At 50.7% G+C, this 21,113-nt stretch overlaps 1 protein-coding gene across 1 annotated transcript in view; it reads left to right on the forward strand.

Moving 5' to 3' along the window:
* Positions 1 to 21,113, forward strand: part of LOC147090597 (zonadhesin-like) — a 202,780-nt gene that overhangs the window by 27,141 nt on the left and 154,526 nt on the right. Inside the window, exons 5-13 of the mRNA XM_085977363.1 lie at positions 2,386 to 2,473; positions 3,960 to 4,094; positions 5,028 to 5,192; positions 6,206 to 6,303; positions 11,177 to 11,255; positions 12,778 to 13,002; positions 14,824 to 15,048; positions 16,872 to 17,096; positions 18,918 to 19,142. Coding sequence (XP_085833489.1) covers positions 2,386 to 2,473; positions 3,960 to 4,094; positions 5,028 to 5,192; positions 6,206 to 6,303; positions 11,177 to 11,255; positions 12,778 to 13,002; positions 14,824 to 15,048; positions 16,872 to 17,096; positions 18,918 to 19,142 — 1,465 coding nt within the window. The remainder of the gene's footprint in view (positions 1 to 2,385; positions 2,474 to 3,959; positions 4,095 to 5,027; positions 5,193 to 6,205; positions 6,304 to 11,176; positions 11,256 to 12,777; positions 13,003 to 14,823; positions 15,049 to 16,871; positions 17,097 to 18,917; positions 19,143 to 21,113) is intronic.

Below are 21,113 nucleotides of genomic sequence, written 5' to 3' on the forward strand. Positions count from 1 at the left end.
AGGCCCCCGTCCCCCGCTTATCCTCCCGGCTGACAAATTCACTGCCCAGACATCAACAGGAGAACTTTCAACAGCTCAGGACGTCCCAAAGCGCTTTACAGTACTTTTTGAAGTGTCGTAAATGTAGCCAATTTGCTCACAGCAAGATCCCATAAACAGCAATGAGATAAATCACCAGATAATCGGTTTTAGGTGTTGGGTGAGGGATAAATATTGGCCCAGGACACCGGGGAGAAATGCCCTGTTCTTTAAATCAGTGTTTCTCAGACTAGTGTCCGCGGACCCCTGGGAGTCCATTGAGACTTTTCAGGGGGGCCGAGACCAGAGGCGGCCGCAGGGCATTTCAAGCCTGCTCCTCTTTGTAAAACCGACACTGAATTATTCTCAACGGCTGGACCCACCCTCCTCCCAGAGGCCCACGGTCATGAAGTAACACTGGGCGGCCAGTTGGTGGCGCCGTCCAAGGAGTATAAATACTCGGGCGTGGGCCCAGCTTGCTCAGGATGTTTCTGTAACCAGGAACTAGTGATGTAACTAGAATCTCATGGTTTTGAAATAGTTGATTAAAGCCTTGTTTTATACCCAAACCAAGTGCTCAGTAGTCATTTTACATCAGCCCTCACTTCACTTTGTGACCAGCACTCCCTTCTGCTCGAGCCAACTCCTCCCGCCAGCGCCGGGGCCGGAGCCGCCACCCCCGTGCCATCCTCCCGACTGCGGGGCCCTTCAAACACGTGCCTGAACGCCTTCACGCGAACACGCACGATCCCACAGTGCCGCTGTTACAGAACATGCCGGTGGGACAGGACGGCGGTGAGTCGCGCTTCCAGCAGCGTCCCGGCATGTGCGCGGGAGCTCGTGCCCTCACTCACCTTGGCCAGCCTGCTGACGGCTTTAAAAATTGTCCAGCACTAACTGGCTAATAGTGCCCATCTGTCGCTGCGGAGTGCCCAGGACTGGTGTGAGAAACTGGCACACCCATCTCACTGATATCTGTCAGTAAACGCCTGCTTTCTTAAAAGCATTATTGAAACACTCTTTATAAGGCAATGACTATCTCCAACAAGCGAGAGTCTAACCACCGCCCCCTGACATTCAACGGCATTACCATCGCCGAATCCCCCACCATCAACATCCTGGGGGTCACCATTGACCAGAAACTTAACTGGACCAGCCACATAAATACTGTGGCTACAAGAGCAGGTCAGTAGCTAGGTTATTCTGCGGCGAGTGTCTCACCTCCTGACTCCCCAAAGCCTTTCCACCATCTACAAGGCACAAGTCAGGAGTGTGATGGAATACTCTCCATTTGCCTGGATGAGTGCAGCTCCAACAACACTCAAGAAGCTCGACACCATCTAGGACAAAGCAGCCGGCTTGATTGGCACCCCATCCACCACCTTAAACATTCACTCCCTCCACCACCGGCGTATCGTGGCTGCAGTGTGTAACATCTACAAAATGCACTGCAGCAACTCACCAAGGCTTCTTCGGCAGCAACTCCCAATCCCGCGACCTCTACCACCTAGAAGGACAAGGGCAGCAGGTGCGTGGGAACACCACCACCTCCAAGTTCCCCTCCAAGTCACACACCATCCCGACTTGGAAGTATATCATCGTTCATTCATTGTCGCTGGATCTAAATCCTGGAACTCCCTCCCTAACAGCACTGTGGGAGCACCTTCACCACATGGACAGCAGCGGTTCAAGAAGGTGGCTCACCACCACCTTCTCAAGGGCAACTAGGGATGGGCAATAAATGCTGGCCTTGCCGGCGACGCCCACATCCCATAAGCGAATTTTTTAAAAAGGTACCGTCTTTCGGATGAGACTTTAAACCGAAGCCCGGTCTGCCCTCTCAGGTGGACGTAAAAGAATCCCACGGCCACTACTTTGAGGCAGAGCAGGGGAGGAGTTAACCCTGGTGTCCTGGGGCCAATATTTATCCCTCAACCAACATCACTAAAAAAAAACCAGATGATCTGGTCATTATCACATTGCTGTTTGTGGGAGCTTGCTGTGCGCAAATTGGCTGCCGCGTTTCCCAGGTCACAACAGTGACTACACTTCAAAAAAAAGTACTTCATTGGCTGTAAAGCGCTTTGGGACATCCGGTGGTCATGAAAGGTGCTGTAGAAATGCAAGTCTTTCTTTGATAACGGGAAGCTGAGTGGGGTGGCAGGTTGGAAATCTTCCCCATTGTTCATTCTCCGTGGCTGATGGGAGCCCTCCTGGGATGGGCCTCAGCATGTGTGGCTCGGAGTCTACGGCCTCCATCCTCCAAATACCCGTCGGTCCTGCCCGACCGATTCCTCACTTTTAAGTCCACTTCCTTCGACCGGCCGTCAATGACATTTGCGGATTCTTTCTTTTTGTTTTTGCCAGCAGGTTATTTTTGAGGCGGCCCCGGGCCAGAATAAAGACTTTAACACTGCGCTGGACAATGTCGCCATAACGACGGGGCCTTGCTTCTGTAAGTGAAAATCAAGCCTGAACTAAGGGTGGCAGGTGATAAGGATGGAAATACCGCCAATTGCCAATTGGCCGCCCGTTATAGAAACCGCCTGATTCTCGTTTCTATTAGGAACATAGGAACCATTCAGCCCCCCTCGAGCCTATTGCGTTGTGCAATGAGATCATGGCTGATCTGCGACCTAACTCCATATATTAGGCCTTTGCCCCACCTCCCTGAATACCTTTGGTTAAAAGAAAGCTATCAATCTCCGATTTAAAATTAACAATTGATCTAGCATCAATTGCTGTTTGCGGAAGAAAGTGCCAAACTTCTACCACCATTTGTGTGTAGAAGTGTTTCCTAATTTCACACCTGAAAGGTCTGGCTCTAATTTTTAGACTATGCCCCCCTAGTCCTAGACTCCCCAACCAGCAGAAATAGTTTCTCTCTCTCTACCCTACCTGTTCCCCTTAATATCATGAAAACTTCGATCAGATCACCTCTTAACCTTCTAAATTCCAGGGAATACAACCCTAGTTTGTGTAATCTCGCCTCGTAACTTAACCCTTGGAGTCCGGGTATCATTTTGGTAAACCTACGCTGCACTCCCTCCAAGGCCAATATATCCTGCCTAAGGTGTGGTGCCCAGAACTGCTCACAGTGCTCCAGGTGTGGTCTAACCAGGGCTTTGTACAGCTGCAGCATAACTTCTACCCCCTTGTATTCTAGTCCTCTCGATATAAAGGCCGGCATTCCATTAGCCTTTGAAGTCAATGGTAATTACAATCCGTTTCGATAAGGGGTTGTGATCCACGGGGCCTGTTTCACACTAGGGCGCCAGTTGGAAAATTCATCCCAATTTCCTCATGCTCTACCGCACAGGTTTTAGCAACTGGACTCTGGGGGTCCACAAGGAGTCGGAAGAGTGGGGGGCGGAGAGGTGACCTCCAGGTTATCGGGCGTCTGTATAGATTGATTTACCAGGACATAAGTTCTGTTGCTGTCTGCCATGGTTCTTCTTTGGGTGTCTGAAGTTAGGATTAGGGGGGCGGTGGCGGTGGGTGGGGTGGTTGTCTCTCAGTCGGTGCTGATATTCGGAGGGGGCTTCCCGGGGTCTGTCAACATCTCGGGAGGTTCCCCCACACGCGGAGTGCTTATGAAAGACCCAGACGTGAGGCGAGGAGAACGCCCCGCGGCGGAGAGCTTTGGGACCCCTAGGTCCAAAGTCGCCTGTTCCTCCCCAGCGCGCTACGCTCTCCACACGTCGCGTCTCAAATTGACTCCCACACTGTCTCTCAAATAAACAAGAAAATGAAGAGTGGGGGGGGGGGGAAAAAAACAACAATTTTTTTCATGGGGGGCCCCCAATGATTTTCCTCCCGAGTTGCTGGCTGCAGCGTCCAGGTGATTAGTCTCCGGGAGAGACAATCCCGCAAGGGTGGGCAACCCCGGTTAGAACGAGAGCAGCACGGACTCACTGTGTTTATCGCACTGTTCTACGCAGCTTGTATCCATGGCTGTGATTTTGATGAGGTGCCAGACAAGTGTGGATGGACCACAGGGAAATATAATGGTGATCTTCCCTTTGAAGGCTGGATACAGGGGATTGGTGCGGCGGTCGACTTCTCCAGGCCTGGCTGTAAGAAAACATTGTTTTTATTCATTCTCTAATTTTAGAGGGTCAAATATATAATTCTGTGGAAGTAAGTGAAACACACAAGCACGGGTGCACACATGCATGCACAGATACACACACGCACAAACACGTGTACATATACACATGCACAAACACACACACATGCACAGATACATGCACAAACACGTGTATGTATACACACGCACAAACACACACACATGCACAGATACACACACGCACAAACACGTGCAGATACACACATGCACAAACATGTGTACATACACACACGCACATACACAAACACATATGCAGATACACACACAAAGACATGTAAATATATACATGCACAAACACACACACATGCACAGATACACACATGCACAAACATGTGCAGATACACACGCACAAACACGTGTACATACACACGCACAAACACACACACATGCACAGAAACACACACACACAAACACAGGCACATACACACACGCACATACACACACATATGCACAGATACACATGCAGATACACGCACAAACACACGTATACACACACACGCACATACACACAAACATGCACAGGTACGCACACGCACAAACACACGCGCAGCTACACACACACAAGCACATGTAGATACACACACGTACATGCACACACACATGCACAGATACACACACACATAAACTCATGTACATACACACACACAAATGCACACACACTCGCACATATGCACAATCGTGCACATGCACGCACACACGCACAACACACAAATGCATGCACACACGTGTGTGCGGGCACATAGCCAGACACACAAAAGACATGCATGCTCGCGCACAAAGCGAAAATAATACCCCACTCACCTAATCATTAGCAGAGCATTGGGCAGGGCTGTGATACCCTTTAATAGATGCTGTCTGAAGTCTATCCATCCTGTTCCAGTGGGTAGCTACATGCTGCTTGATCCAAAGTACACCGCACCAGGACACAGGTTCTACTTGAAGAGTCCGTTAGTCAAGTTATCCCAGTGCCTCTCTCTGACTTTCTACTATTACCTGTATGGGAACGCGACAACAGTGGCAATAAACGTATACGCACAGCGACAAGGCAAGTAGGGACCTTCCAATCCAGTCACTTTTAGGTGGTGACCCTGCTGTCCAACTTGTGTTTGGCTCTACCTCACATTTTCACACACCTCGCTCCCTCCCCCTCTCTCTCTCCGTATCTTTCCCCAGTTCTCTCGCTCCACTCTCTTTCTCTCCCCCTCTCTCTCCCTCCCTCACTCCCTCCCTCACTCCCTCCCTCGCTCTCTCCCTCCCTCACTCCCTCTCTCGCTCCCTCCCTCACTCTCTCCCTCCCTCTCTCCCTCTGCCCCTCACTCCCTCCCTCTCTCTCCCTCCCACTTTCTCTCCCTCTCGCCCTCCCTCTCTCTCCCTCTCTCACTCCCTCCCTTTCTCTCCCTCTCTCGCTCCCTCCCTCTCTCTTTCTCTCTGTCTCTCTCTCTCTCCCTACCTCACTCTCTCCTCCTCTCTCTCCCTCCCTCCCTCCCTCTATCTCCCCCTCTCATCCCCTCCATCTCTCTACCTCTCTCACTCACTCCCTCTCTCTCCTTCCCTTGCTCACTCCCTCCCTCTCTCCCTCACTCTCTCTCTCCCTCCCCCACTCCCTCCCTCTCTCTCCCTCACTCACTCCCTCCCTCTCTCCCTCCCTCTCTCTTTCTCCCTTGCTCTCTACCTCCCTCGCTCTCTCCCTCCCTCCCTCACTCCCTCCCTCTCATTCCCACCCTCGCACTCTCCCTCCCTCCCTCTCTCTCCCTCCCTCGCTCACTCCCTCCCTCTCTGCCTCACTCTCTCTCCCTCCCTCCCTCACTCACTCCCTCCCTCTCTCCCTCCCTCACTCCCTCTCTCCCTCCCTCGCTCTCTCCCTTCCTCACTCACTCCCTCTCCCTCTCTCTCCCTCACTCTCCCTCTCTCTCCCCCTCCCTCACTCCCTCTCTCTCCCTCTCTCTCCCTCTCTCTCCCTCCCTCGCTCTCTCCCTCCTTCTCTCCCTTCCTCTCGTGGACACGCTCCAGTAAGACCCCTCCATCAGCATCCTAATGGCATTTTCTTGTTTTCGATAGGAGGATCTATCGGAAGCCCATTACTGCACATTGAGGGCAACAAGGGGCAGGAATGGCGAAAGGCCAAGGTTGTTCACTGCGGAGCCTCGCCAGTTCAGGTAAGTGGGTGAAGAGTCTCGCTCGGGGTGACCCTGAGGTGGTCCCTGTTACGTCCGTGTATAATCAGACACAGACTGCGGAGAACAGTACAAATGATGTTTACTCAACGTGGCTCAGACTGCAACTGAACTGTACAGATTACTACTCAGCGTTATATACAGGTGTGGTCACTGCCGGTACTACAGTATACATGAGCTGTACAAAGTAGTTCCCCACTTAAAGGTACATACATTACAATTCCTCCCCTTTTAGATTAATAGTACCATAACACTCATTTAACAATTAAATATCAAACTAATTACAATTAACACTTTTAACATGCAACATTAGCTGAAAATAGTCTATTTATAAATTCAGTCTTTGGGGAGGCTTCCTGATCCTTTCTGGATAGCGCCTTTCCCGAGTGTCTTGCGCTTGGTGCGGAGGTGATTCTGGCCCCCTGTCGTCGGTTGGTTCATCAGCTTCCGATGCTACTGTTTCTGGGGTAGATGCGACCTGTACATCGGGTTCCTCACCAGGTACGTATGGGCGAGGCATGGGGTTGACTTGTTCCTGTGACTCTAGGATCTGGTTAGCATGGCGTCTCACGATGCTCTCCCCAACGTCCACTGTGTACACTAGTGGGCCCTGCCGTGTGCATATCGTTCCTGGCTGCCATTTTTCTGTTCTGTATGATACGGGGCGGATGTGTAATGCCTTACCCCATTCTTTTTCAAGAACCTCCGGAACTCTTCGGACACAAACTGTGGTCCGTTGTCGGAGCAAATCTGTTCTGGCAAGCCATTCCTGGCAAAAATGGTCCGTAGGACTGCAATAGTTTTCTCCGTGGTGGTGGAGGACATTTTGATGACCTCAGGCCATTTCGAGTGCGCATCCATGGCTATTAAAAACATTGAGTCCATGAATGGACCAGCAAAATCAATATGCACCCATTGCCATGGAGATGAGGGCTACTCCCATGGGTGTAGAGGGGCCTGTGGTGGTGCATTTTGGACTCTCTGGCATCCTGAGCAGCTCTTGGTCAGGTCCTCGATTTGTTTATCGATTCCCGGCCACCACACATAAGCCCTGGCTAGGCTTTTCATTTTTACCCCTCCCAGATGACCCTCATGAAGCTCATTGAGCACTCTATCCCTTAACTTGGGTGGAATTACCACTCGGGATCCACACATCAAGGTCCCCCGGCACACTGACAGCTGTTCTCTCCTTGTCGAGAATGCTGGCAACAGTGAGTCGCCATGTGCTGGCCATCCCTTCACCATCAAATCATATACCCGAGACAGTGTCGGGTCATTTCGGGTTTCCTTTTCGATACAAGCGTTAGTTACCGGTAGGTATTCAACTATAGTTGAGTGGAATATTTCGACAGGATCCACTGCTGGTTCTTCCTCCGCAGTAGGCAGTGGCAGGCGTGATAGCCCATCAGCATTTCCATGCTGTTTCGTGCCCTTATATTCAATCTCATAGTGGTGCGCCCCTAGAAAAAGTGACCATCTTTGTAGTCGTTGCGCAGTCATCACTGGAACGCCCTTCTTCGGATTAAAAATGGAGACAAGAGGCTGGTGATCAGTCAGCAAGGTGAATTTCTGCCCGTGCAGATAGTGATTGAACTTTTTCACTCCCCACACTAGGCTGAGGGCCTCCCTGTCAATCTGGGCGTAGTTACACTCGGCTGAGGTTAGTGATCGTGACGCAAAGGCTATTGGCCTCTCTGAGCCGTCCGAGAATTTGTGCGACAGCACCACTCCAATGCCATAAGGCGGCACATCACATGCCAACCGAATTGGTAATGCTGGGTTGTAATGGGCCAATACCTCTTTCGATGTGATTAGTGTTTTGCTCTTCTGGAAAGCTCGTCTACATTCGTCACTCCACTTCCATGGCACCCCAGTTTGCAGTAGGGTGTTCAGTGGGTGTAGTATTGTAGACAAATTTGGCAAGAACTTATGGTAGTAGTTTACCAGCCCGAGGAACGACCTCAGTTGTGACACATTTTCCGGTGTTGGAGCCTTGACTACTGCCTCAATCTTCTCTGGGGACTTATGTAACCCCTCTTTATCGATAACGTGGCCACAATACGAGATTTGTTTTCTAAAAAACTCGCATTTGGGGCAGTTAGCTCGGAGCCCATATTCCTGCAATCCAGTGAGCACCTGCTCCAGGTTGGCAAGGTGATCACGGTCATTTTCACCCGTGACCAGGATGTCATCCAAATAACACTGCGTCCCTGGGATCCCTTGCAGGACTTGTTCCATTGCCCTCTGCCAAATAGCCGGAGCTGATGCTACCCCGAATACCAGCCGGTTGTATTGGTAGAGACTTTTATGGGTGTTGATTGTGAGGTATTTTTTTGATGCTTCTTCTACCTCCATTTGCAGGTACGCCTGGGCCAGATCAATCTTAGTGAAGCATTTCCCTCCAGATAGCGAGGCGAAAATATCTTCAATCCGCGGAAGTGGATATTGTACGGTGTGAAGGACCGGGTTCACTGTTACCTTAAAGTCCCCACAGATGCGAACCTTCTTTGGTTCCCCAGGCGTGCTGCTCAACGACTTTTTCATCACAGGGATGATGGGTGTAGCCCACTCGCTCCAGTCTACCTTGGACAGTACACCTGAACGTTCCAGACTCTCCAGCTCTGCTTCGACGTCTGGGCGGATCGCATAAGGTACCGGTCTGGCCTTAAAAAATTTGGGCTTGCGTTTTCTTCAATTTTAATCATCGCTGTCATGCCTTTTAGTGTTCCGAGTCCTTGCTGGAACACTTCTTTCGCATCAGTTAGGATCTTTGACTGTCGCCCAGGTGTGACGTCGTCGTCCTTTTTGTCAGCCACAGTCAGTGCCTGTATGGAATGCCAATCCAGTTGTATTTTCCGGATCCATTCACGTCCCAGTAATGGTGGTCCTCCATCTTGCAATACATACAGGTCTAGTTTTGGTGTTTCCTTACCGTTATATATGACGGTCACCCTTATTTTTCCTTTGGGGTAGACTTTTTGCCCCGTGTACGTCTTCAAAATAATTTTTGTGTCTCTCAAGGGTATGTGTGAGAATAGCCGCTCGTAGTCCCATCGGTTTATGACTGTTAGGGCTGATCCTGTGTCCAATTCCATCTTTACCTGGACTCCTGCTATCTTGAGAGTGACCCAAATGGTTCGGTGATCCTCCGTTGTGATCACATTATGTAGTTTCAGACAACTCAGCTCCCTGCTTTCGGAGCCGTTATCACTCTTTTGTTCGTCTGAACTATTCTCTGTCATCTTATGTACCTTCTGGTACTTTCCTTTGGTAGTTTTCTTATTGCTGGTTTTCTTTCCCAACCTGCAGACTCGTGCTATGTGTCCTACTTTTCCACACTGTCTGCACACTTTGTCTTTGAACCAGCAATCATTCTGGTCGTGTGTTGTTCTGCCGCAGCGATAGCACTTCTCTGTTCCATATGACATTTCGTTTGTGCCATATTCTTGCGGTCTCTGTTGTATCTCTGCAGCACCCCGTGCTGCTGCTTCATATGATACCACAATGCTGAAAGCCTTTTCCAGCGTAAGGTCCTTTTCAGATAAAAGCCGTTTCTGGGTTCCTTCACTTTGAAGCCCACACACAAACTGGTCCCTTAAGGTATCTGCCAGTCCCGCTCCAAACTGGCAGTGTTTCGATAGTTTGCGCAGTTCTGTTAAATAATCAGCATTGCTTTCATCCTTATGCTGGTTCTATTTGTGAAACTTGAATCTTTCTGCTATCAGCAGCGGTGTGGGGTTTACATGTTCCTTTAGTATCGTTACTATGTCTTCAAAATGCTTTTCCATTGGCTTCATTGGGGTTACTAGATTTCACAATAAACCATACGTCTTTGCACCCATTAAATTCAACAATACTGACGTTTTCTTGTCATCTGACACCCCATTTGCCTTGCAGTACACCTCTATTCGTTTGACATATGTAGTCCAATCTTCGACTTCATTGTCAAATGTGGTGATACTGCCACTCTTCGGCATTTTGGGTCTGGTTTAAAATGGCGTCTCCCAATGGCTTAAAATGGCATCTCCCACGCTTTCCTTCCTCCCCCGCTGCTGCCGACGCCGCTCCCGGTGGTTCTCGTGGCAATGGCAGTGCCCTGTAGGTTTCGCGTGCTTCTCTCTCCCTCTCTCCGACGCTGCTCGGCCCCTGAACACCAGCTGCGCCCTGTGCGCTCTGCCCTCTCTCTCTCTCCCCCGTCGACGCTGCTCGGCCCTTTGCTGTGCCGCTCGGTCGGGCTCTAGCCCGCCGCTGTCCGGGAAGGGTCTGCGCACTACCTGTTGCCAGCCCGTTTCGCTGGACCACCTCGACTGGAAAGCCAAGCCTGGCTCTCGACAGCCTCCCCCGCAATTCTCGAGTCTCTGCTGGATGACTGGGCGGTTGCCCGTGGTCGACGCCCGAGTCTCTGGCCTTGACCTCCAATCCACTGATCTCCAGGAACGAATCCCCGGGAGGAGATGCAGAGTTGCAGGTAGGTTCGAACCTGCCTCGTCGCCAATGTTACCTCCGTGTATAATCAGACACAGACTGCGGAGAACGATACAAACGATGTTTACTCAATGTGGCTCAGACTGCAACTGAACTGTACAGATTACTACTCAGAGTTATATACAGGTGTGGTCACTGCCGGTACTACAGTATACATGAGCTGTACAAAGTAGTTCCCCCCTTAAAGGTACATACATTACAGTACCAGTGGGGGTGGGTAACAGGCATTGATTAGGGTGGCACTGGCGGTCTTAAGCGCGTCGAGACAGGGTGTTAAGGTTGCCAACGGCTCAGTGCCACTTCCTGCGGGCACCTAACCAATCTAACCGAGGGCTTCCCTGGAGCTTTTATCTAACTTGATCCTCTCCAGTTTGTTATAGAAGGTGTTCAAGGAACGACCCCAGACTTTGAAGCTGCCGTGGACAGAGCCTGCATCTTTCCCTGCCGCGGTAAGAACTAAATGAATATCTCTAATCCCTCCCCTCGTGGCTCAGTCACCCAGTACAGACCCGGAAGGTTCCGGGGCTTGCGCTGACCTCAGCTGAGGAGGCCGCTACCCCCTCAGCGCTCCTGGGCGAGAGGGAGTGGGGAGGGTGGGGGGCTGGAGCGGGGGATGGGGTGAGGGGAATCGATCAGGTTTTCCCACTCGTCTCTGCGATCTAGCTGGGCAGGTGTGAGTGGAACTTTGCAAAAAGGCAGCAGGATCGGTCCCAGCAATGAAGGTGACGTAATAAAGACTCACTACGCACTTGGTTGCACAGAAAGCAAGGCTTTAATCGACTTGTAACAAAACATGGAGGTCTAGTTAGTAGTCACTAGCTTCCTGTTTCCAGATTGTCTCTGGCCAAGTTGGGCCCACGCCCTAGTATTTATACTCCTCGGACGGCGCCCTCAGCTGGCCGTTCAGTAGTACTTCCTGAGTTACTTCTTCTAGAAGTTGCGATTTATGACAGAAGGCTTCACAGCGCCCAGCGCCAGGATGCAAGCCCCATTGGAATAGTCCGCCAGGCAGCTCAGATCGGCGATGACGGCTTGTTATCGTAACACTGAGTTGAAGGTCCCACATTCCAGAATCTTCACCGGTCACTAAGAAGGGGCAAAACAGAGGTTGTAACCAACAGTTACAGGCCCCAGCCCTGAAACGGATGAGGCGTTTGGCGCGATTTTTAAAAATTAATGGGGGGGGAAATTTCGGTTGACTTGCACCTCCCGTTCGCGCCCTAAGAGCGCCCGGGCGTGGCAATGTTAGCGGCGCTCGCGAAATTGACCAGTCGTTTAGAGGTGGCGCTAAACACTACCGCCGGCATCTCCTGCGCCCGCAGATCACGATGCCAGTCGAGAGTGCAACACCCCGGACCGAATATTGAGTCGCGCTCCCTGCCTTAGTGCCTGCCGCTAGGAACGACAGGTAGAGGGGAACGTTTTCAAGTCGGGAAGGGGCTGGGGGAGCGCTATTTAAAGGCGGGCGCTTCCTGCCTTTACTTGTCGGCAAAATTTTTAGTTTTAACGCCGTCCTAAAGAGTTTCAGCCCTCAGCACCACTTTTGAGGTTCCTAAGCGCCGAGCTCTTTCCCTGGGCCTATCCATTAGTGCTTCCAACACAATTGCTTTCGAGGTCTCTCCAGGCCGAGATTCAAGGCTGCAGTGAGCAGGGTGTGGCTGGACAGCAAGATGGCCCCTCCCCTTTATGAACTGGATGGCGCTAGTCTGTCTGGCTTCCATGGTAACGGTCATCGCCTGAGCTTCAGTAGCGTTCTGAGGTAGCGCCTCGCTCCCTGACGTTAGCGCCTTGAGAGAGGTGTGCAGCGCCTGATTTAGCGCTCAAATCACCTCCAGGGGCGATAGAGGCGAATTTTGCAGTCGGAGGCGATAATTAGTGCCGGGCGCTAAACTTTGCGCCCCGCCGATATTAGCGCCCCAAAATGGGCGATACCCAATTTTAACCCGCATGATCTTTTCTTTTGTCAAACAGGCACTTCGACTTCAACCATCAGCTCAACGACCACAAGCCCAACCATGACTACAGGTGTCCAAACCAAACCTACTACTACAGGCCTCCCTACGACCACACCTCCATCGACAACAATTAATTGTGACTCACAGCGCACGAGCACAGCCTCCTCAACAACAGTGCTCCCCACCCAAATCACAACAACCGGAGCCATCCCGCCATCGACCACCCAAACTTTTTCAACAGGTAAGACAGGTGGCCCCAGTTACCAAATGTTCCGTTATTAGAAGCCATCGTGAATCCTTCTGACCCGTTCCGGCCTGCGACTGGCCGCAGGTTATCTGTCACTTTAGACTCACTTCATCCAAACCCCTCCATTAGAGAAATGACGAAGGGTCATCGACCTGAAACGTTAACTCTGGTTCTCTCTCTACAGCAGGTGCCTGACCTGCTGAGTGTTTCCAGCATTTCCTGTTCCCTAACCATTAGATACTGGCCCGTAACTTGCTCAGTCTAGTTGTAGCTTTAAGCGTGCGGTGGATGACTAACATTCCAGTTTAAACAAGTCAAACGAATCCCAGATGTCCATGCTTCTCAACATAACTGGAGCATGTTCGTCTCCAATGCGTTTATCTGATTTATTTCATAGAACAATACGGCACAGGAGGAGGCCATTCGGCCCATCGTGCCTGTGCCGGCTCTTTGAAAGAGCTCTCCAATTAATCCCACTCCGCCCCTGCTCTTTCCCCACAGCCCTGCAAATATTTCCCCTTCAAGTATCTATCCAATTCCCTTTTGAAAGATACTATTGAATCTGCTTCCACCGCCCTTTCAGGCAGCGCATTCCAGATCACAACTCGCTGCCTGAAAAAAAATGTTTCCTCATGTTGCCTCTGGTTCTTTTGCCAATCACCTTAAACCTGTGTCCCTCTGGTTACCGCCCCTTCCGCCACTGGAAACAGTTTTTCCTTATTTACTCTATCAAAACCCTTCATGACGTTGTTCTGTTATGGTATGGATGGGGTTAAAAACCAGGCAACACTTACAGAAGAGATCCAATTCCTTTTGATAAATTACCAACTATTAATATTTGGGAGAATACCTGAAGGAGAGGCTATTACATTCACCTCAAAAATCTTCAAAGTTGTGATTTTTTCCTATTCGTTCCTGGGATCTGGGCGTTGCTGGCAAGGCCGGCATTTATTGCCCATCCCTAGTTGCCCTTGAGAAGGTGGTGGTGAGCCGCCTTCTTGAACCACTGCAGTGCGTGTGGTGATGGTACTCCCACAGTGCTGTTAGGGAGGGAGTTCCAGGATTTTGACCCAGCGACGATGAAGGATCAGCTGATATACTTCTAAGTCAGGATGGTGTGTGACTTGGAGGGGAACTTGGAGGTGGTGGTGTTCCCATGCGCCTGCTGCCCTTGTCCTTCTAGGTGGAAGAGGTCGCGGGTTTGGGAGGTGCTGCCGAAGAAGCCTTGGCGAGTTGCTGCAGTGCATCTTGTAGATGATACACTCTGCCGCCACGGTACACCGGTGGTGGAGGGAGTGAATGTTTAAGGTGGTGGATGGGGTGCCAATCAAGCGGGCTGCTTTGGCCTGGATAGTGTTGAGCATTTTGAATGTTGTTGGACCTGCACTCATCCAGGCAAGTGGAGAGTATTCCATCACACTCCTAACTTGTGCCTTGTAGATGGTGGAAAGGCTCTGGGGAGTCAGGAGCCGAGATTCAAGGCTGCAGTGAGCAGGGTGTGGCTGGCCAGCAAGATGCCCCCTCCCCTTTATGAACTGGATGGCGCTAGTCTGTCTGGCTTCCATGGTAACGGTCATCGCCTGAGCTTCGGTAGTGTTCTGAGGTAGCGCCTCGCTCCCTGACGTTAGCGCCTTGAGAGAGGTGTGCAGCGCCTGATTTAGCGCTCAAATCACCTCCAGGGGCGATAGAGGCAAATTTTGCAGTCGGAGGCGATAATTAGTGCCGGGCGCTAAACTTTGCGCCCCGCCGATATTAGCGCCCCAAAATGGGCGATACCCAATTTTAACCCGCATGATCTTTTCTTTTGTCAAACAGGCACTTCGACTTCAACCATCAGCTCAACGACCACAAGCCCAACCATGACGACAGGTGTCCAAACCAAACCTACTACTACAGGCCTCCCTACGACCACACCTCCATCGACAACAATTAATTGTGACTCACAGCGCACGAGCACAGCCTCCTCAACAACAGTGCTCCCCACCCAAATCACAACAACCGGAGCCATCCCGCCACCGACCACCCAAACTTTTTCAACAGGTAAGACAGGTGGCCCCAGTTACCAAATGTTCCGTTATTAGAAGCCATCGTGAATCCTTCTGACCCGTTCCGGCCTGCGACTGGCCGCAGGGTATCTGTCACTTTAGAATCACTTCATCCAAACCCCTCCATTAGAGAAATGACGAAGGGTCATCGACCTGAAACGTTAACTCTGGTTCTCTCTCTACAGCAGGTGCCTGACCTGCTGAGTGTTTCCAGCATTTCCTGTTCCCTAACCATTAGATACTGGCCCGTAACTTGCTCAGTCTAGTTGTAGCTTTAAGCGTGCGGTGGATGACTAACATTCCAGTTTAAACAAGTCAAACGAATCCCAGATGTCCATGCTTCTCCACATAACTGGAGCATGTTCGTCTCCAATGCTTTTCTCTGATTTATTTCATAGAACAATACCGCACAGAAGGAGGCCATTCGGCCCATCGTGCCTGTGCCGGCTCTTTGAAAGAGCTCTCCAATTAATCCCACTCCGCCCCTGCTCTTTCCCCACAGCCCTGCAATTTTTCCCCTTCAAGTATCTATCCAATTCCCTTTTGAAAGATACTATTGAATCTGCTTCCACCGCCCTTTCAGGCAGCGCATTCCAGATCACAACATCTCGCTGCCTGAAAAAAAATGTTTCCTCATGTCGCCTCTGGTTCTTTTGCCAATCACCTTAAACCTGTGTCCCTCTGGTTACCGCCCCTTCCACCACTGGAAACAGTTTTTCCTTATTTACTCTATCAAAACCCTTCATGACGTTGTTCTGTTATGGTATGGATGGGGTTAAAAACCAGGCAACACTTACAGAAGAGATCCAATTCCTTTTGATAAATTACCAACTATTAATATTTGGGACAATGCCTGAAGGAGAGGCTATTACATTCACCTCAAAAATCTTCAAAGTTGTGATTTTTTTCTATTCGTTCCTGGGATCTGGGCGTTGCTGGCAAGGCCGGCATTTATTGCCCATCCCTAGTTGCCCTTGAGAAGGTGGTGGTGAGCCGCCTTCTTGAACCACTGCAGTGCGTGTGGTGAAGGTGCTCCCACAGTGCTGTTAGGGAGGGAGTTCCAGGATTTTGACCCAGCGACGATGAAGGATCAGCTGATATACTTCTAAGTCAGGATGGTGTGTGACTTGGAGGGGAACTTGGAGGTGGTGGTGTTCCCATGCGCCTGCTGCCCTTGTCCTTCTAGGTGGAAGAGGTCGCGGGTTTGGGAGGTGCTGCCGAAGAAGCCTTGGCGAGTTGCTGCAGTGCATCTTGTAGATGATACACTCTGCCGCCACGGTACACCGGTGGTGGAGGGAGTGAATGTTTAAGGTGGTGGATGGGGTGCCAATCAAGCGGGCTGCTTTGGCCTGGATAGTGTTGAGCATCTTGAATGTTGTTGGACCTGCACTCATCCAGGCAAGTGGAGAGTATTCCATCACACTCCTAACTTGTGCCTTGTAGATGGTGGAAAGGCTTTGGGGAGTCAGGAGCCGAGATTCAAGGCTGCAGTGAGCAGGGTGTGGCTGGCCAGCAAGATGCCCCCTCCCCTTTATGAACTGGATGGCGCTAGTCTGTCTGGCTTCCATGGTAACGGTCATCGCCTGAGCTTCGGTAGTGTTCTGAGGTAGCGCCTCGCTCCCTGACGTTAGCGCCTTGAGAGAGGTGTGCAGCGCCTGATTTAGCGCTCAGATCACCTCCAGAGGTGATAGAGGCGAATTTTGCAGTCGGAGGCGATAATTAGTGCCGGGCGCTAAACTTTGCGCCCCGCCGATATTAGCGCCCCAAAATGGGCGATACCCAATTTTAACCCCCATGATCTTTTCTTTTGTCAAACAGGCACTTCGACTTCAACCATCAGCTCACCGACCACAAGCCCAACCATGACGACAGGTGTCCAAACCAAACCTACTACTACAGGCCTCCCTACGACCACACCTCCATCGACAACAATTAATTGTGACTCACAGCGCACGAGCACAGCCTCCTCAACAACAGTGCTCCCCACCCAAATCACAACAACCGGAGCCATCCCGCCATCGACCACCCAAACTTTTTCAACAGGTAAGACAGGTGGCCCCAGTTACCAAATGTTCCGTTATTAGAAGCCATCGTGAATCCTTCTGACCCGTTCCGGCCTGCGACTGGCCGCAGGTTATCTGTCACTTTAGAATCACTTCATCCAAACCCCTCCATTAGAGAAATGACGAAGGGTCATCGACCTGAAACGTTAACTCTGGTTCTCTCTCTACAGCAGGTGCCTGACCTGCTGAGTGTTTCCAGCATTTCCTGTTCCCTAACCATTAGATACTGGCCCGTAACTTGCTCAGTCTAGTTGTAGCTTTAAGCGTGCGGTGGATGACTAACATTCCAGTTTAAACAAGTCAAACGAATCCCAGATGTCCATGCTTCTCAACATAACTGGAGCATGTTCGTCTCCAATGCGTTTATCTGATTTATTTCATAGAACAATACGGCACAGGAGGAGGCCATTCGGCCCATCGTGCCTGTGCCGGCTCTTTGAAAGAGCTCTCCAATTAATCCCACTCCGCCCCTGCTCTTTCCCCACAGCCCTGCAAATATTTCCCCTTCAAGTATCTATCCAATTCCCTTTTGAAAGATACTATTGAATCTGCTTCCACCACCCTTTCAGGCAGCGCATTCCAGATCACAACTCGCTGCCTGAAAAAAAATGTTTCCTCATGTTGCCTCTGGTTCTTTTGCCAATCACCTTAAACCTGTGTCCCTCTGGTTACCGCCCCTTCCGCCACTGGAAACAGCTTTTCCTTATTTACTCTATCAAAACCCTTCATGACGTTGTTCTGTTATGGTATGGATGGGGTTAAAAACCAGGCAACACTTACAGAAGAGATCCAATTCCTTTTGATAAATTACCAACTATTAATATTTGGGAGAATACCTGAAGGAGAGGCTATTACATTCACCTCAAAAATCTTCAAAGTTGTGATTTTTTCCTATTCGTTCCTGGGATCTGGGCGTTGCTGGCAAGGCCGGCATTTATTGCCCATCCCTAGTTGCCCTTGAGAAGGTGGTGGTGAGCCGCCTTCTTGAACCACTGCAGTCCGTGTGGTGAAGGTACTCCCACAGTGCTGTTAGGGAGGGAGTGCCAGGATTTTGACCCAGCGACGATGAAGGATCAGCTGATATACTTCTAAGTCAGGATGGTGTGTGACTTGGAGGGGAACTTGGAGGTGGTGGTGTTCCCATGCGCCTGCTGCCCTTGTCCTTCTAGGTGGAAGAGGTCGCGGGTTTGGGAGGTGCTGCCGAAGAAGCCTTGGCGAGTTGCTGCAGTGCATCTTGTAGATGATACACTCTGCCGCCACGGTACACCGGTGGTGGAGGGAGTGAATGTTTAAGGTGGTGGATGGGGTGCCAATCAAGCGGGCTGCTTTGGCCTGGATAGTGTTGAGCATTTTGAATGTTGTTGGACCTGCACTCATCCAGGCAAGTGGAGAGTATTCCATCACACTCCTAACTTGTGCCTTGTAGATGGTGGAAAGGCTTTGGGGAGTCAGGAGCCGAGATTCAAGGCTGCAGTGAGCAGGGTGTGGCTGGACAGCAAGATGCCCCCTCCCCTTTATGAACTGGATGGCGCTAGTCTGTCTGGCTTCCATGGTAACGGTCATCGCCTGAGCTTCAGTAGCGTTCTGAGGTAGCGCCTTGCTCCCTGACGTTAGCGCCTTGAGAGAGGTGTGCAGCGCCTGATTTAGCGCTCAAATCACCTCCAGGGGCGATAGAGGCAAATTTTGCAGTCGGAGGCGATAATTAGTGCCGGGCGCTAAACTTTGCGCCCCGCTGATATTAGCGCCCCAAAATGGGCGATACCCAATTTTAACCCCCATGATCTTTTCTTTTGTCAAACAGGCACTTCGACTTCAACCATCAGCTCAACGACCACAAGCCCAACCATGACGACAGGTGTCCAAACCAAACCTACTACTACAGGCCTCCCTACGACCACACCTCCATCGACAACAATTAATTGTGACTTACAGCGCACGAGCACAGCCTCCTCAACAACAGTGCTCCCCACCCAAATCACAACAACCGGAGCCATCCCGCCATCGACCACCCAAACTTTTTCAACAGGTAAGACAGGTGGCCCCAGTTACCAAATGTTCCGTTATTAGAAGCCATCGTGAATCCTTCTGACCCGTTCCGGCCTGTGACTGGCCGCAGGGTATCTGTCACTTTAGAATCACTTCATCCAAACCCCTCCATTAGAGAAATGACGAAGGGTCATCGACCTGAAACGTTAACTCTGGTTCTCTCTCCACAGCCGCCGCCTGACCTGCTGAGTGTTTCCAGCATTTCCTGTTCCATAACCATTAGATACTGGCCCGTAACTTGCTCAGTCTAGTTGTAGCTTTAAGCGTGCAGTGGATGACTAACATTCCAGTTTAAACAAGTCGAACGAATCCAAGATGTCCACGCTTCTCCACATAACTGGAGCATGTTCGTCTCCAATGCTTTTCTCTGATTTATTTCATAGAACAATACGGCACAGGAGGAGGCCATTCGGCCCATCGTGCCTGTGCCGGCTCTTTGAAAGAGCTCTCCAATTAATCCCACTCCGCCCCTGCTCTTTCCCCACAGCCCTGCAAATATTTCCCCTTCAAGTATCTATCCAATTCCCTTTTGAAAGATACTATTGAATCTGCTTCCACCGCCCTTTAAGGCAGCGCATTCCAGATCACAACATCTCGTTGCCTGAAAAAAAATGTTTCCTCATGTCGCCTCTGGTTCTTTTGCCAATCACCTTAAACCTGTGTCCCTCTGGTTACCGCCCCTTCCGCCACTGGAAACAGTTTTTCCTCATTTACTCTATCAAAACCCTTCATGACGTTGTTCTGTTATGGTATGGATGGGGTTAAAAACCAGGCAACACTTACAGAAGAGATCCAATTCCTTTTGATAAATTACCAACTATTAATATTTGGGACAATACCTGAAGGAGAGGCTATTACATTCACCTCAAAAATCTTCAAAGTTGTGATTTTTTTCTATTCGCTCCTGGGATCTGGGCGTCGCTGGCAAGGCCGGCATTTATTGCCCATCCCTAGTTGCCCTTGAGAAGGTGGTGGTGAGCCGCCTTCTTGAACCGCTGCAGTCCGTGTGGTGAAGGTACTCCCACAGTGCTGTTAGGGAGGGAGTTCCAGGATTTTGACCCAGCGACGATGAAGGATCAGCCGATATATTTCCAAGTCAGGATGGTGTGTGACTTGGAGGGGAACCTGGAGGTGGTGGTGTTCCCATGCGCCTGCTGCCCTTGTCCTTCTAGGTGGAAGAGGTCGCGGGTTTGGGAGGTGCTGCCGAAGAAGCCTTGGCGAGTTGCTGCAGTGCATCTTGTAGATGGTACACACTGCAGCCACGGTACGCCGGTGGTGGAGGGAGTGAATGTTTAAGGTGGTGGATGGGGTGCTAGTCAAGCGGGATGGTGTCGAGCTTCTTGAGTGTTGTTGGAGCTGCACTCATCCAGCCAAGTGGAGAGTATTCCATTACACTGCTAACTTGTGCCTTGTCGATGGTGGAAAGGCTTTGGGGAGTCAGGAGGTGAGACACTCGCCGCAGAATACCCAGCCTCTCACCTGCTCTTGTAGCCACAGTATTTATGTGCCTGGTCCAGTTAAGTTTCTGGATTGTACGTGTTGTGCAATTGGCAGCTCTTTTTGGAGATTAATGGACACATCTTTAAATGAGATTTCTCCCAGTCATTGTTTTGAAAAGTATTTCTCCGCCGGTCTTATAACGCTAAGTTGTCTATCTGAAGCTATCAGAGAGAGAGATAGGCCAGAGAGTTATTCCGGGAACTTTGGAGTAATTTTAACTTTGGGCGATAGTGTCAAACAGGCGATATCCAATTGATCGCCCATTATACATCCCACCCAATCTTCACTTCCACCAACTTTATTGTGTCAGCCATGGCTCAGTGGATCGCACTCTCTCTCGCCTCATAGTCAGAAGGTTCAAGTCTCACTCCAGAGGCTCAAGCACAAAAAATCCAGGCCGACACTCCCAGAGCCAGTACCGAGGGAGCGCCGCACTGTCGGAGGTGCCGTC

Source organism: Somniosus microcephalus, unplaced genomic scaffold (genome assembly GCF_052327205.1).
Source record: "Somniosus microcephalus isolate GS21.2 unplaced genomic scaffold, FLI_Smic_1.0 unresolved_chr4, whole genome shotgun sequence".
Classification (NCBI taxonomy): Eukaryota; Metazoa; Chordata; class Chondrichthyes; order Squaliformes; family Somniosidae; genus Somniosus; species Somniosus microcephalus.